Below are 16,830 nucleotides of genomic sequence, written 5' to 3'. Positions count from 1 at the left end.
CACACAGCTGGGAAGAAGGGTGTGAGAATGCGGCCAGCTGTGTCTGCTGCCACAACTTAGACTCTGTGCACTGTCCCCCGGGGCAGTGGCTACCCGGGTCCCACTCTGATTTCTGATGTCAGACCAGTTTCCTATCCTTTTACTTCTTCAGCTGGGATGAGAAAAGGCACAGAAAAGGGGTGGAGGGCTATGCCAGGGTCCCCCGGCAGTTCCATGTCATGGGAGAAGTGTGGACCCCAAGGTTATCCCTGGGAATATATTTCACAAACTCTAAGGCAATTCACTGAGAATATGGGATTCATCTTACAGACATATCCACTTACAAGTAACTGTCAGGCAGAGCTCTGGAAAGCACTGACACTTCAATGACTCTTTAAAAGGCCACCTCAATTCAGCCTTGTGGGTAGGTGAAGGAGCCTGGGAGTTTGGAGCTGGGGTCCTTCTAGGGCATCTCTATCATGGTGGGACTTCAGGTCAGCACTCCAGGGCCCCGGCCCGATACGAAGGTGCTGAAATTGACCAGCACTTCCCAGAGGGTCCTCTAACCAACAGGTAGAGGTGAGCAGTCCTCATATATGTAGGTTCTGGGGCCGTGGCTTATACCAAGTGAATCCAGACTACAAGTAATTCTCCATCCCCAGTTCAGGCAGCTCTATTTGAGAACTCCAGTTACTACTCTACCCCGCTAAAAGGTAAGGGGCATTTAATGTCTTTCAAGTATAAAACAGTAAAAGAAGTCCCAGGCATCTGCAGGCTCTAGAGACAGCAGTAAGTCCTGTGCTTACCTCGAAGCCAGGCCTCAAGAAACAGACGCTCCCAGGGCAGTGGGAAGGGCCACGGTGACCAGGCACCTACAGTGTCAGGCTACGCTGTACCTTGTCAAGGTGGAAAATTAGTGCCTCGCAAAATCCATACCGGAACCTAACTCTCAATGTGGTAGTGGTAAGCAGCCCCCATAAATGGGTTCATGCCCTAACGAAGGGGGCCTGCGGGAGTTCCCTTGCCCCTCGTGGCATGTGGGTTCAGGGAGAAGGCACCAGCTATGTGAAAGGGGCCCTCACCAGACACTAAATCTACTGGTGCCTTGAACCTGGATTTCTCAGTCTAGAGGCTCAGAAATCAATCAGAAATCAATAGATTTCTTTTACTTACAAATCGCCAGTCTAAGGTATTTTGCTATAATAGCCAGAACCAACAAAGACACAGCGCCACATGCTGACAGGTAAACAGCCACTGCAGGTTGTGAGTACAAATTCCAGGGGTGCCATTCACAGACATCATCAGGTGAGTGGGGTCCCTGGAGTGGAGAAGGGCAGCAGTCCTACAGGTGAGCAAGCCACTGTACAGGTGAGGAAACTGAGGCTCAGCGAGACCACATAACTGACGCAAAGACACACAGCAGGTGAGAGACAGAGTCTGGGTGCCTCTGACTGGATCCCCGACTTCTCCGTCAAACTCTGCATGCTCCAGAGTCAAACCCAAGCTCTCTCCCCAGACTCCAGGTGACTTAAATGGCCCTTGGCTGTGGGCACCACCTCCCTTGGTTCTGCAGACCCTAGTGTGGCGGGCAGCTGATTGAACTTTTAATGAATATTTATACAGTTAATAGCATAACCTTTCAGCAAGGACAATGATTAAACAATCCATCTGCTTCCTTTCTTTATAATTAATAAGACATTTGCTGTGTCCCTAAATAGACAGCTCTAATTACAGGCTCTCAGGATTCAGCAGTACCTGACATCAGACCCCTCACCCCCAAAGAACCAAGGCTCTTGGAATGCCAGGACAAGTGCACCCTGGGGGTCATGTCGATGAGGATGCCCTGGAGGAGCAGGAGCCCACCCGCAGAGAAGGGCAGGTACTGGCCATTCCAAATGTCCCTCTCCTGGAGCCTCACTGTCATTCTCATGATAGATAGCTCTTCCCCAAAGCCAAGACCCCAGCTGGTTTCAGCCTCCAGATCAGCAGAGCCCTGGAAAGTGCTGACGTGCAGTATCACCCTATGAGGTCGGTCCTCCTATTTCCTCCAAGGAAGTTGTCTGCTCAATGTCTTGTGGTGAGGGGCAGAACTATCTTCCATCCCAGGCCCAAACACACTGCTTAACTTCCGGGGCTTAACACTGCACCTGAGAACAGACCCCGCTGGTCTCCCTAGCACATCTGGGATAGAGGGGAGCCACTAGGGATAGGGGCACAAGGGGCCTTTGCTGGGCAGGTTGTATAAGGCGGCTGTCTGATGCTCACTTTCAGGATCCCTAAAGCCAGTGGCCCCCAGGCAGCATGACATGGGAGAAAGACCATGAGCTTCAGGCAGGCAGAGCTGGTCCAGATTCCACCCTGCTGCTCAGGTCCGTCGGCTTGGGTAAGTCACTGCACTCTGGCTCCCCTCATCGGAAGCTGGGGCTAAACGCTCTCCTAGGGTTGGTGCATGGTTTAAATGAGGAAACATGGAAATCCTTATACTCAAAAGCCTAGAACAAATTTGAAGCTCAGAACACAGTTGCCCTTGTTTTATTTCATGAAATAGAAGTGCAAATGGCTGGCAGAGAGACCTAGTCCCATCCCCAGGAACACACATGAGTCTACAGGGCTCTCCACAAGGCAGCTCCCATCCCAGAGCAGCCTCTCCCTCAGGGAAAGATGCTCCAAGGGACACCTCTGGCCTGCTATCCAGGCACCCCGGTCCTGCGAGACAGGAGTGAAGAACCTCACTGTCTCTCAGACAACAGGAGCCCTTGACAGTCGGCAGGGAGGCTTGCAACTCCACCCTGGAGTGGCTGCAGGCATCTATTAACTTCCACAGAATCCTGCCCCAGAAATCCAAACCCATGAGTATTTTCTCCAATTCATAAGTTCACAAATTAACAAAAAGGGAAATGTCTGTTGGGTAAAAGAATGAAAATACTTAGCAGCTGCGCATTGATCAGGCAAGTCTGTGGTGTCGATTCACATTCTCTGGGGGAGCCAGCCTCCAGCTGGGGCTGCGAGGAGACCAGAGACGCGGGCAGTGGGGACCATCCCACCATGCAGAAACGGGGCTACATGGGGTCAGGCGAAATGCACCCAGCTGGGTCAGTCCCTATTTGCTGGGCCTCTGTCTCCTGAGCCATAATAGAAAGGTGAGCTTGGTTAACCAGTGAGGTTTCCTTCCAGGCTCCAAGATGCAAGGAAAAATTCCACATTCAGTGAGTAGCAGCACCCAGAGTGCAACTCACTCCCCTTGATCCCACCCCCGCCCCCCCCCACAGCTGCCTGAAGGTGGGTCAGAGCCGTCCCCAATCAAGGAAGCTATAATTAGAGCTGAAATGCTACTTTCATTAGGCAAATGTTCTGTGCTTTTCCATGGTGACTCTGGCTCTAGCTGATAAGCACTGAACTCAGAACCAGAGAGAACCCCAATCAGCTAGGCGTGGGCCACACTGTAGGAAAAAATGTCAGTGCTGAGGAGACTGCCTCCATAGCCCTTTCCCTTTGTACACCACCTCCCCACTTATGCTATTCTAATATTTTAACATCATAATATTCTAATAGTCATGTTGAAGGCGGAGGGCTTAGAGTCCAAATAATAAAAATAACACTGTCATTTATTCCAGTAAGGACCAATACCTGAATTTTCTCATTATGTCCTCACAAGCCCTGTAAGGCAGATGCCATTATGCCATTTTACAGATGAGGAAACTGAGGCTCAAAGAGACTGGGCAGTTGTGTTAAGTATCACAGGTTAAAGGAGCAGACCGACTATATCAGATACCAAATCCACTACACATTACTGTCTACGATCTTTCTATTAGGTGCAAGGAGTGGGTCTGGAGTCTGAGAGTTGGCACAGGCCCAGAAACCTGGTAGGCTACGGAGGTTGCTATGGCAACACCAATTAAATGGACAGCGGGTTGGCTGCTGGGTTCTCATTCGGTTGGAAGCTGTGATCAAGCCTGCTACTAGGTCCCCAGCTCTGCCTTAGCCTCACGGCTGTACTGTGACTAACCTCTTCCAGGCAGCCCTCCCCAGCCACAGGCCTCATCTGCCTCTGACCAAGGTGACTACACAGGAAGTAGGGTCCCCGGGCCTTGCACTCCAGCTGGACACAGGCAAACGAGAAAGAGGGTCTCAGTATTAAGAGCTGAGAAAGCCTGGCACTGTGAGGCCTTTGGAGTTTTGGGTGTTAGATCAGGGCCCAGACAGATGGGAAGTTAGGGCCTCACACAAGTTATTGGGGCAGACCCAAAGGATTGCTGGCCTCTCCTCTCCTGGGTGTTGCCGTGGCTGCTCCTCCCAAGGGTGCCCTGGCAAACCCGAGAGCTTGAGGAGCCTGTCTTTCATCACGGAAGGGCGAAGGCCCAGAAGTAAGCTGTGTATCTCTGAGGCAAGTCTATCGACTTCTCTGGTCCTCCATTTGCCCAACTGTGAAATAAAAGTGGGCCTGGGAGGCAGGACAAGCATGGCAGGAGCACCCTGCACAGCCCACAGCGGGGACGGGGTAGAGGAAAAAGACAGGGAAACAAGGGCGGCAGGGAGGAGAGAGCTGGGGAGCTGAGGATGCGCAGGGGAGGGAGGCAGCCGCAGCGCAGGGCTGGGTGGGGCCTGAGGAGAGGCAGAAAGGAAAACAAACACCAACATCCACACTGAAAAACAGCCGTGGGAAGAAGGCAGCACACCCTTCAGGCAGCAGGACAGCCCCTTGCAAAGAACCACAGTGAACCCCTCTTCCTGCCAGTGTCAGGGCAGCAAGTGGAGTGGGTGTGGGAGGCACAGGGGGCTACTGCAAGGGTAGCCGAGCCCCTGGGCCACAGCCCTCCTCCCGAATCGCACAGGACTCTGCCCTGTCTAGCTGGGCTTCTGCAGGAGCTGCAGCCAAACTACTGAACCATTCCAACCTCAATTTCCCTCCCTAAGTAGGGGGTCCGGTTCCTTCCCAAGGCCACCCTGGAGATGAAGTCACAGGTGGGTGTGGCGGGGCTTTGTTCCTTCTGAAGCTCAGGACAAAGCACTGGCCGTCCCTCCCGCCCAGGCTGCTCCTGCCCAGGCGCCTCCATGCCAGCATGGAGTCTGGCGGTGGGTGGGGTGCAGACAGGATGGGCCTGCGGTGGCACTGGTGAGCACAGGGACAGCTGTGCAAGGAAACCAGGGCCCCTTGTCTGGGGCGGGGGGGTCTCTCGCTCTCCCTTTCTCTCTCTCCCTTTCTCTCTAGCATGGAGGAGACTGGTAGCTCTGTTGCTAGGAGACGAGGAAACCCAGTTATCACGAGCCACAGCCCTAGATGGGACTCTGGCTTCCATTGTTCCCATCTCTGCCTCTGGGTTGACTGTTACCCCTAAAGAGGAGCTCTGCCCCCACAGCCCCACCATCCTCCACGTGTGCCCCTCCGCCCAGCCTTTTGTCTCAGACTTGTGCTGCTAAAGCCGTGCCTCTGGACCACTGGGCCCCTGCCCGCCCCCTTCTCATCTCCTTTTTAATTTAACAAATGTCACGGAATGACCTGCTGGGTGTAAGTTTGCTTTGAGGATTAGGGCCTAGAGAAGAAATCATGGAGCGACAAAGCGCCGAGTGTGGGAGGTGGGCCTGGGGCTCCAGGGCTCCATCTCACCCTTGGCTGCCTCTGTGGCCACCCGCTACGGGTGGAGGATGAGGCTCCCATACACAACCCACCCGCAGCAGAGACAGGAACTGGAGCCTCCATGTCCTGGCTAGGTGGCCATGGGCAAATCACTGAAACTCTCCGGGCTGCAGTGTCCACCTTTACAAGATCCAGGAAGTGACAGCACCTGCCCCCCAGGCTGCTGGGAGGTTAAAAGGAATTAGCATGAACAAAGAGCTTAGCGTGGTGCCTGGCACCTGGTGAATGCGCAACAAGCACCAGCTGCCATTCCTGCTATTGGAATGACGATTAGGGTCCCGGGAACACACAGGGGAGGGCCTAGAAAATACGCTGCAGCTGCTTCTGGGAGTAAGGACCAATGGGCTGCTTCTAGCTCCTGGTGCTCTAGGACCAGGGTCTAACCTGAAGAAAGTCCAAAAACGTATTAACCAGCAACTAGGTGTCTTTGACTGTCCAGCAGGACCCCAAGGGCATGGCCCAGCGCAGGGAAGAGCTGATGAGGAAACTGAGGTCCAGGCCCAGGCCCACCCTCCCCGGCCTGGAAGGACTCACTGCACGTGGTCTCCGACTCATCAGAGCCATCGGGACACTCCTCCTCGCCATCACACTTCCACCGCTCGGGGATGCAATGGCCGTTGTCGCAGGTGAAGTCGCTGTCCACACACGTCTTCTTGGCTGCAGGGCAAGGAGAAGAGTACGTCGGGTCAAAAGGGCACGGGAGGCTCTTCCTAAGACACCCAGTCAGGGGCCAAAGAGCAACCAGAAGGTATGCAGTCTAAAAGCCAGGTCACATGACCCCCCACAGCACCTCGAGGCCACGGAGTACCTTGCCACGCAGAAATGCTGATCCGGGCTACAGCAGCACCACACCGAGACCTGGAACCCCTGGTTCTGCTCCTCAGCGCAGAGCTCGAGCTCGGCAAGGTCAAAAGAGTCCATCGCACCCTTCTTGCCCCCTCAGAACTCACTTTTGCTGTCTCCACGTCCCGGCAGCTTCCCCTCGGCCCCTCTGGTCCGTTCATCCAGTTCTCAGCCCTTTTACCTGCCCGCCCCATCCCCATCCACACTGCACGTCATGGCCCCATCCAAAAGCACCCGGGAGCCGGTGGCGATTCTGGTGAGAGATAATCATTCGGTGTCATAATCATGAAGGTAGTTCCAGAGCAGGAGGCTCAGAAATGGCAAGGTTGGTCTCTTCTCACCCCAAAGAAGAACCCACTAGGGTTCTTCAGCACAGAAGAACCCACTAGGCCTTCGGGAGCCCAGAAACTCTAAAGTGCAACTCTGAATGACCTTGGGGCTGGATGTGACATCGGGGCTACCTGGATACTGCCTCTCCCTAGTGTGATCCCCTCCCCACTCTCCCGCTTTCAGTCTCCACACTTGCCGAACGGGCCCCACCTCGACAGCTGGCGTCCCCGTGCGTCCCACACCATGCACACCATCACGCCTTGCTCATCTTGTCCTTGGTCTGAAAGCCCTTTCCGCAAACACCGCCTCTGTCCGTTACACACTCAGCTACCGCCTTTTCCAAGAAGCCTTGCCTGGACCAGGGGTTCCAGGTCCAGTCTTTGTCAAGGCCTCCCCTGAGCTCCCCTAAATAGCCTTCTAGAGCAGAGGTCATCAAACGTCCTCTGTAAAGGGCCAGAAAGTAGATATTTTAAGCTTTTGTGGCCATACAGTCTGTCACATTATTCAATTTTGCATGTGCAGCAGAAGCCACCACACACACGAGGTAAAAACATGAGCACAGCTGTCTTTCAATACCATTTTATTTGCAAGAGCAGGCAGCAGGCTGGATGTAGCCAGCGTTCTGTAATTGGATGACCTCTGCTCTAGATCATCACTGATCTCATGCTCGACTATGGTCTGTACACCTTCCTGCCCTCCAGCACAGCCCCCAACTCAGGGTAGATCTCAGGGGAGAGTAAGCCAAACACCCAGCCTCTGCGCCCGCACCGCCACACCCAGGACTCCCCTGCTCCCACAAAGTTCCTTCCCACAAGCCAGTTTCCTCTGTGGTCCTCTAGCTGCCCGCAGGGATCTGGGGAGGGACTGGTTCCCTAAATCCATTTCTGCCTTTCTTTTCCACAGAGTCCTTGAAGTGCATCTGCATTCTAAGATGAGTTTTCTTCACATTTTCCTTAGACAGATGTGCCTGTGTTTGTGCAGGGCTGGAAGAAGCCCAAGAAATCACAGTCCGCCTATAGTTAGGGAGCCTGAGGCCTGGGGAAACACAGCAAGACAGGAATAAGACCCAGATTCCTTGCCTTTCAGCCCAGAGCCCGCAGCAGCCCTCCGAGCCCTGTACCAAGTCATGATTAGTCAATCCCGATGCCACCTTTTGGCGAATCATAGTCCATCTAAAGTGAGCACAATATGAACCACAGCACTTGGAAACTATTTCCCTGCAAGAAGCCCAGCACCCACAGTGAGAAACGCACATCCCAGGTTGTCTTTCTCCTGTCTGCTGAGCACTTCCCATACAGCAGTCTCTGCTGTGTGTTTTACCTAGGAAACTTTAGAAGCGGGCTTCTCGTGTTCTCTCGTGACGTATGAGGAAGCCCAGGTCCACAGACATTAAGTTATATACCTTCATCACATCTGGGTGAGCTCACAGTCAGATGCGCCTGCCTTTACCCACCATGGCTCCCCAACAACACTCCACAGGAGAGGTGGAAGGCAGGCAGGCCACGGAAGGAGGTGGGAAAGCCCCATAGAAGGTTTAGCCAGCAATTTACGAGCTCTGCCATCGGACACAAAGGACAAGGCATTACTCAGTCCCCAGGAGCCCAGCGCAAGGGGGCACATCTATCTGGCAAGGATGCATGACGGGGCAGGGCCTAGAAGAGCAAGGCAGGTTTGTAGGTGATGAGGGGGCTCTGTCACTGGCCATGTGACAGCCAGACTCTCTCCAGGACACGTTCTTCCCTGGCACTCTGGAAGCTCAGGGGTGCGCTTGGCCTCCTTCCACGTACTAAATCCTGATAGGCACTGGGAAAGACCAGAGCAGCCAAAAGCACCAAAACCCCAGAGGGCAGCTCGGAGGCCCTGGAAACAGCAGTGCAGGAACGGTGTCCCTGATGGTGTTTTTCAGAGAAATCTGCTCACTGTCCAGGCCACCCTGGACATTTTCCACCCGGGCTCTGGCCTGGCATCTTTCACCCACACCCCCAGTGACTCCTCACAGCTACGGTTGTAGCTGTTGCTAATGTGCTCTACTGAAGAGGAAACCAAGGCTCAAAGAGGTGAGGGTGGGAGGTGGCAGAAGTGGGATTTCAACTGCATGTGGCTGTCTCCATGAAGGCCCCCAGCCACCGTAGCATCCTCCTGCTAAGCATGCAGACCGGAGAGGCAAGGTCAAGGCGGTGGGGGAGATCAGCCACGTAGCACAAGTATGAATGAGAAGTGGGCTGCGGCAGTGTGCCCAGAGCGTGTGGCAGAGTACAACACCTGCCCTGGAACCACTTGTGCTCTGCTAATGTTCAACCTTGGGGAAACTGAGGCAGCATGGTCAAGTTTAGGTTTGGGGTCAGAATAAACCACTATGGAAGGCCCAGTTGGAAGTGTAAGCACACGGAAGGATTTGAAATCAGAGCTGAGCCTGCCGGCCTGCCATGGCCACCTCCTCACTGGGTGACCCGAGGCAAGCCTGTTCCCTCTCTGAGCCAGCAGGACGTGGCTTTCCCATGCAGCGCTGCCACCAGGGCAAATGGCATAAAGGCTCTCCTCGGCACTCTCAGGAGGGGCCCAGCGTCAGGCCGAAAGTCCCATCGAGAGGCCATCTCAGCCTTGCCACGGAAGCAAGCAGTCGTAAGGCTGCAGAGGAAGCCAGGCCAGACCGCTCTTTCTGGGCCTTGGCTCTGGTTCCCAGCGTGATTCCCCAGCTGGGCTGGAGGCCGTGGCTCCGTTTCCAGGGATTTATGTCCTTCCATGCCAGTCTGCCCCTTGGACAATGCCCACCTCTGTGAGTCCCTGTACTCCACGACCCAGGAGTGATACATAGTCATCCAGGGTCTGCGACATCATAATCTAGTGCCATGGCAACAGATAGGCTGCCACAAAGGACTCAGGATTCCAGAGGGCAGAGAGGAGGGGCCAACCCCAGGACAGAGCGGGGACAGTGGGAAACCCAGGACAAAGGACGTGGGAGCTGCTGTTTACAGCAAGAGCACGGGCCGATGACAGTGTCAGACAGTACACGGCCAATCAGGCTGCTCAGCCACACTGGGTTGTGTGACCTTCCTCAAGTCACACGACGGCTCTGAGCTCCCCTCTTTATCTGTCTCTGCCTCACAATGCACACAGGGCTGCTATGAGGAACAAATGGGCTACGGATGGTGCGGGGCTTTATAAACAGAAAAGCCAAAAGGCACAGGTCTGAAAAGTGTGGCTTCCCAGCCCCAGCCCCAGCAGCTGCATGTGCGGCACGGGGTCCTTCAGGCAGCTGCCTTGGGCCCCCTTCCTCATCAGCAGACAGAGGTGGGTACTGACTGAGTCTCAAGCCCCTCTCCTCACCCAGGCTGCGTGCTTACAAAATGATTACAATCACTCAGCACCTCTGGCATCCCTGAGACACGGCACTTCCTCAGCCGCTGTGCCACCCACACCCACGCTGCAGCCCAAGGCAGAGCTCAGTCAGGAGGCCCAGGAGAGTCGCTCATGGGCCTTTCTCCTCCTGCCAGTCGGTGTCCCTCCCTGCCAGAGCCTTCCTATTGACCAGAGAAGTCACAGCTCAAGGACAGCACACACCCATGGGGGGCTGCACCCAAGCGCAGGCATCGACTGCTGCTTCCACGGCGCAGCCAGAAAGCCAGGGGTGGCTGCGGGAGGAGGCCCTGTGTGTAAGGAAGGAGGCAATGAGCTGTGGGAGTGAAAGGCCGCGGCAGGAAGAGGGGTGGAGGGTCTGAGTGAAGATGCCAGCAGAGGCACTGGGTGGAGGTCGGTGGCAAAGGGCCTGGGAGCTCCACCAGGCCAGGGGCCAACAGGTCCCAGCTGGCACAAGCCGCTCAAGAGAGCCAGCACAGGGCCCAGCTTTCCCTGAGCTCACCCAGGACCCATCCAACCTCTTGTGGAGCACAGGACTGCTGCTCAGGAACAGCAAAACCCATGGCTCAAGCTGTCAGACCCTGCTTTGGGGTCGGTAAGGCTGGGCAACCTGGCCAATTGGCCTCTATCAGGAGGAGGAGGGGCAGGGGCAGGACAGCGAGCAGGAGTGGCCATCTACCCAGACATCTGGGATATACACTCTGCCCTTGGAGGTTCGTGATGCTGGTGACTGACTACAAGGGCCCAAAGAAGGCCTGCAGCAGACAGCTGAGTGACTGTTCCCTCCAGCACTTCTGAACTTGTTCAGTCAAGAAATTCTCATTGATTTCCCAAGAAAAAGTGGCCAAGTGAACCATCCCCAGGAAAACACTACCTACTTCAACAAGCCTGTTAATCGTAAGACGAAACGAGCTCTGCAGAATGAGTCTGGCTCCAGTCCCCCAGCAGGGTCAGCCCCAGCAGATGGAGAACCACAGGAAAAGGCACACAACATTGAGCCCAGAGTGGAGCTGTGGGGACCCCAGTGGGGAGACTCCCAAGCTCAGAGCAGAAACTTTTCAAGAGGACGGCTCAGGATGAGGGTAACAGATTGATACCAGGCCACCTGGGTCCGAGAAACGAGAGAGATATCAGGGATGAGGCTGTTTCCGGACCCCAGAGGGAGGCAGAGCAGAGACCCATAAGAAAGGGGGATTACAGCTCAATGCTTGCTGAGCAATCTGGAGCAGGTCCCCTCCCAGGGACCTCTAAAAAGAGGAAACAAAAACATAAATCCCCCACCTTAGACCCTGATGCACAAAAGGGACGCGGCTATTCCTATTTCCCCTCCAAGCCTGGGCCAACCCTACAGCAGCTGGGCCACTTGTACCCAGGGCGGGGAGATGAAAGGGCTGTTCCCCCCACTATCACCCTTCTGCAGAGCTTGCCAGGCCCTGGCGTTGCCAAGACGACCACTGCCAGCTGAACGAAGATCCGGGGTGGGGGCAGGGGGCGTGCCAGCCAGCCCCTGGCCTACTAACCTGGCAGGCAGATTTAAATGACAGCCCAGGAAGCTACTATTAAACTGTCACCCCAGTCAACAGGACGACAGACCCGAAGGCTTCTCTGGCTGCAGCAACAACACAGCAGGAGTGAGAGGGGGAGGAGACCATGGCCCGGAGCAACCTGCGCCCCTCCTGGGAGGCTCTGGCCTGCCTGCCTGTCCACCCACGGCCAGAGCCACCCTCTCAGGCTGCAGCAGGTCCTGGCACGGAGCTGGGGCCCAGTGCAGGGACTGGCAAACTTTATTCTTCATCTTTAAGCAGAAAAACCCTTTCCCAAGCGAAACTCCAATGTACAAAACATAAAAATGGAGCCGCACTGCTGGAAGTGGGGTGGGAGGTGGGGGGACCCTAAGACTTCCCCACCACCCCCTTAACAGTTCTGCTAGGGCCTCTGTGAAACCCTGGGGCTGGGAGCCCATCACCAGCTCCTTTGGGCCCAGCCGTGCTGGGTTCAAATCCTAACCCCTCCCTAGACATGTGACGCTCTCTTACAATCTGAAGACAGCGTCCGTATGCCTCTCGAGGGCACCCCGGTTCTAAGACTGCAGCATGGATTCACACGCCCCGCGCTCCAGTGACAAGACCCCGTGACAGCCACTGCTGGAGTCGGAGATGTCACTAGGCTGTGGACGGCGTGGATCCCCTCACGGCAAGGAACTGCTTCTCCCAGCCCAAGCATCTGCTGCTGACACTGTCCTAGGCAAGGCTCTGGGTAATGCTGAGAGGCGAACTGTTCCCACAGCGCCCCATCCCGACACCCACTGAGCATGGTGGGCGGTGCCAGCGCTCAGCTTTCGGGCTTTGTGCTGCCCAGCGGGCTCTGGGGCCACCACCATCCATCAGCAGGTGACATCTGAGTGCACATTCCCCCATCCTTCCACCCCACCTGGGGAGAAAGAGGAGGAAGACTGCAGGGGCTGAGGACATGAGAAATGTTTGAGGGAGAGGAGGACAGAATGAAAGGGGGGATGTGGGGAGAACCAATGTGGGATGAAGGCATCTTTACTTTTAAACTGGGAACTTCCCTAGGTTGTCTCCTCTCCTGACCTATTCCACTCGATCCGTGCCTTCCAACCAGGCCACATCGTAAGACGGGGCAGGGGAGCAGAGACCACCACAGTGTCAAAGGTACAAGGAGGTCAGAGAGCCACAAAATGGGGTGACTGTGGTTGAAGCAGCTTCCTGGGGAGGGAACACATGGCCTGGGCCAAGGAGTAACGAGGGAGTGTCAGGATCACCTCTCACCTAGCGTCCTGGAGCCATGGCAGAGGACAGAGAGGTCATTCCATGAGCTGCCTAAATTGCCATGTCCCAGGACAAAGCTAGGTCTCTGTGCCACCCTTGGTTGGGCCCTTAGAGGGAATGATGGGGACAAGAGGGAGACCCAGAAAAGGGGAGAGATTTGAACAAGACTTCACAGCCAGGAGGGTCAGGGTCAGGACTCAAAGCCAAGCCCCTGTCCCCTGGTCCAGAACTCTTTCCTCAATGTCCTCAGCCTTGGGGGTCCCCTTATAGCATGAGGTGGCAAGTGGGCACTCACAGAGTAGCTCTGGCCCCACCCCTCTAGCAAACCATGTGGCTTCTTCCTACTCAGCCTCAGTTTCCTCACACGAACAAAATTTTAAGGACCCCTGGCCAGCTGACATTCTGCATCTGTGACCCAGGGTCATGGTTCTTGGCCCTGCTCCAAATCCCTCCAAAACGGTCACCTGGGGCCTCCTGTAGCTGATCCCTCCTATAGGCCAGCACACCCAGCTGCTCTCGGACACTGCCCGACCCCGGCCCGGCGGTCACCAAGGGAGGCCCAAGCCCTCGCCGGGGTATGTGGGACTCCCTGTCACCACAGGGAAGATGAGCGTCCCTGAGGGACAGACGACAAAGGCGTCTTCCTGTCCTAGTGATTTGTGTACGCATGGGGTATTGAACCAGTGACAGCTGGGGGCCTGCGGGGGGAGGTCAGGGGGGAGATGTGGGTAGGATGGGACCAGCAGGGGACCCTGGCTGGTGCTTGCCAAGGAGCCAAACGTGGTGTGGGTGTGCCGCCTGAAAAAACAGGCGGCACGCCCGGAAAATGGCCGCTCTGCCCATCTCCCAGGCCTGGCCAGCCCCACCCTGGATTTTGGCCACTCCACTTGGCACCAGTATCACAGGTCCCAGAGAAACAACTAGAAAAAAATCTCAAGGTATGCTCAAAGAAGACGCCTCCAGAGCACAGGAGACGAGTCCTGGAAAACCTCTAGGGCCTCCAGCCCAGGGTTCTGCCTCGCTCCCAGGCTCACTGGGCCCCTCCATCGGGCAGGGAGCATCTGGCCTGCTCCAAGGGAACTCAGCCTCCTCTGACCAGGCGACCTTCTGGTCTTACCCGGCAGGCCACCTGCAGCTGATGGGTCCATGGCTCTGCCTGCCTCGGGCAGTCCTCAGAGTCTCCTGTGGCCCTCACTAGTTCCCGACGGTAGGGCAGGGTGGGGGGACAGCTCCACGTCATTCCAGCCCCTCCGCCACTGATATGCTGGTGACACAGGGCAGGCCTCTTTGTTTTCCCAGCCCCCACTAACTGTGAGTGGGAAGCCCCTGGAGCAGAACTGTGCTGCCAGAACTGCTCCTCTCCCTACCCGCTGGAGGTCAGGGCACTCTGGCCCCGGCTGTGGGCAGTGATGTCCGTGCAGCACCCTCCGTTCACAAGGCAGCGGCTGCTCACGCTGGGAAGCAGCCCTGGCTCAGCAAAAAATGCAAATGCTTTCACCAATTAGGCTGGGAAGAGAAGCATTTCTGAGAGGAGCCCCATCAGTCCATCCTGGTAACAAACAGGCAGCAACTCCGTTATTGAGAAACCCACCTCCTTGTGCTGGGCCTGCTGTCTCTCTGGGGTGCCCTTCTGTGCTGAGCCTGGGACCCTCGCCAGCAAGTGTGAGGCAAGTTATGCCCAGGAGGTGGTATGAGCTCTGCCACCCCCGGCCCCAGGTTAGCAATCCAGGAAGCCTCTGCTCACCTGTGTGTCCAGCAGGGCTGCAGGTTAGCATGGCTCTGTGAATTTCCCTGGCCTGTGCCGGGAGGCTGCTGGCTTACTGGGAGAGATGAAAAATATTCCACTGGAAAGGGGTTAACACTGGACGGTCTCCTGTCTCAGCCTGGAGGTTGTGACTGTGTTCTGTGGCCTTGGCATAAATCCCCTGAATCTCCATGCCTCCCTCTTCCTCCACGGCATGATGAGTTGGACAAGATGAGCTCTAGGTCCCCTTCGTTGGTAGCGGTGAGGTTACCCACCCTCAGCCCCAGGGCAAGGCCGATGGAGGGAGGGATTGGGGGCTGGGCCCTCAGACCCTCACCATCTAATCCTGTGCTTCCCAGTGGGAGCATAAACCCAGAGCCAGCAGCCACCGTCCTCCCAGCGGCCTCCCCATAACCAGCCATCTGTCCTTGTCCTGCGGGCTCCCCGTGTCCCTTAGAATATGGCCAAGGGTCTTCACAGGGGACTCAAGAACTCTTCGGCTGCCATGACCCCTGGTCACCTGCTTCCCATAACCACTGACAACCACAGGTTTCCCGCACAGTCCCTTACTCATGAAGCTCCTCCAGGAAGAGGGCTTTGCACTTCCCTGTGGCAAACTCCCCACCCTAGGAGGTCGGTGCAAACATCTACTTGATGGTGTCTGGCAGTACCCCTGACAAAGCAGAAATGAACAAATCCCAGCCCAGGGCCTGCAGGGCCCAGAGCTCCAAGGCGGATCTTTAGCAACCTCAATTCCTCTTTGGGTTGCTCATTTTGCCACTGCATTCTGGAGGGGCCAGAGCAAGGCAGTGTCTATAGGAGGCCCTTCCTTCTGGGCATCAGTGCCATGATGAGACCCCGCGGCCCTGCTGGACGGGAGACCTGGGGCCTCCACCAGACCAGAGCAGGCTCGCTAAGTCTCTCCAGCAGCCCAGTGGGCCGATGACGCATGGGAGCCCCACCCAGCTCCCACTGGGTGGGGCTGGCCTCAGGGAGAGTCCAGCAGTAGAAAAGCCTTTCAGGGGCTTCTCTGTGGAATTCCATAAAGCCAGGCCTGGGCAGGGAGACCCTGGGCACTACTTGAGGCCACCCTTGACCTCTGAGGTGACTGGACAAGTCCTTCCTCTCCTGTGCCTCAGGCTCTTGTGGTCATCAGAGGAGAAAGGAATGGTTCCACGGGCACCATTCACGGAGCCTCACACAGCAGAGAGAAACGGACAGATCGGTGGAGGGCACTCTGGGCATCGGGGCAGGCAGAGGGGTCTCGCCAGTCGGGGCAGCACCCACTTCCGGGAGGGCCATGAGGACAGCAAAGCACAAGGATCAGGGCAGGTGCCCAGTGGAGAGAGAGACCAGCCCCAAAGGCAGGGGCAAGAGAGGAGCCTCAGCTCGGGGCTGCGGGGGGGTGGGGACTTTAGGGGACAAGGAGACTACCTGAATGGGAAACTTGGCTGAGCCTAGAAGATCAAAGTGAGAGGTGAACCTTCCCTCAGAGCTTACAGCCAAGCTGAGAAAGCAAGGACCTCAGACACGACAGCCACAACCCAGAACAAGATGGTTTTGATTGGCATGGAGGGTAGGGAAGCCACCGTCCACCCAAGAAGCCTCGCTTCCCCTCTCCAAACCCCAGGGCCTGGCTAGAAAACGAGGATGCTGAACTCATCACCTTCAAGCCCTCCCCATCGCTCCCTTGTCCTCAAGTTGGACCTCAAAGAAAGGAGTGATTTTAGCTGGCCACAGTGGGCTGGAGAAGCCCACCCTGGGAAAATGTTTGGCTCTAGAGGGAAAAGGTAGAGTATTTTTAGCAGGCGGAAAAGCCTGTGCCTACTGGCTTCTTGGTACATTTGGGGGGCAATGTGGGTCCTTTCTCTGAATCCCTTTCATCTCCTAGTAGTTCCAGAAGGGAAAGGAAACATGTGGCCCACAACCCTCATCCAACTGCAGATTCCATGCCCAGAGCAGGAGTCTCGCTGTGTCACGCTGGCCAGGGGGTTTCTCTGTCCAGACAGACTCCAGCCTGTTGTGTGCCAACAGCAAGTCCAGAGTCAGAGTCCCGCGAACAATCTGGATGATGACCGGTGAGTTCACCTCCCAGGGCTTCAGTTCCTTACCTAGACCAGGACTAAGGAGCTCAGGGGGTGAGAATTATAAGA

The 16,830-nt window shown here is 56.1% G+C and overlaps 1 protein-coding gene across 13 annotated transcripts in view; it reads right to left on the bottom strand.

The window, feature by feature from the left end:
* Positions 1 to 16,830, bottom strand: part of Lrp8 (low density lipoprotein receptor-related protein 8, apolipoprotein e receptor) — a gene marked incomplete at its 5' end in the record, with an annotated part of 75,177 nt that overhangs the window by 36,469 nt on the left and 21,878 nt on the right. For all 13 annotated transcript variants that reach the window (XM_013521674.1, XM_013521681.1, XM_013521676.1 and 10 more), the window contains 1 exon segment: positions 6,149 to 6,271. In XM_013521674.1, the coding sequence (XP_013377128.1) occupies positions 6,149 to 6,271 (123 nt within the window).

Source organism: Chinchilla lanigera, unplaced genomic scaffold (genome assembly GCF_000276665.1).
Source record: "Chinchilla lanigera isolate Chin_1 unplaced genomic scaffold, ChiLan1.0 scaffold00063, whole genome shotgun sequence".
NCBI classification, from domain to species: Eukaryota; Metazoa; Chordata; class Mammalia; order Rodentia; family Chinchillidae; genus Chinchilla; species Chinchilla lanigera.
Note: the sequence above shows the minus strand (reverse complement) of the source record. Positions and strands in the feature narration are given on the sequence as shown.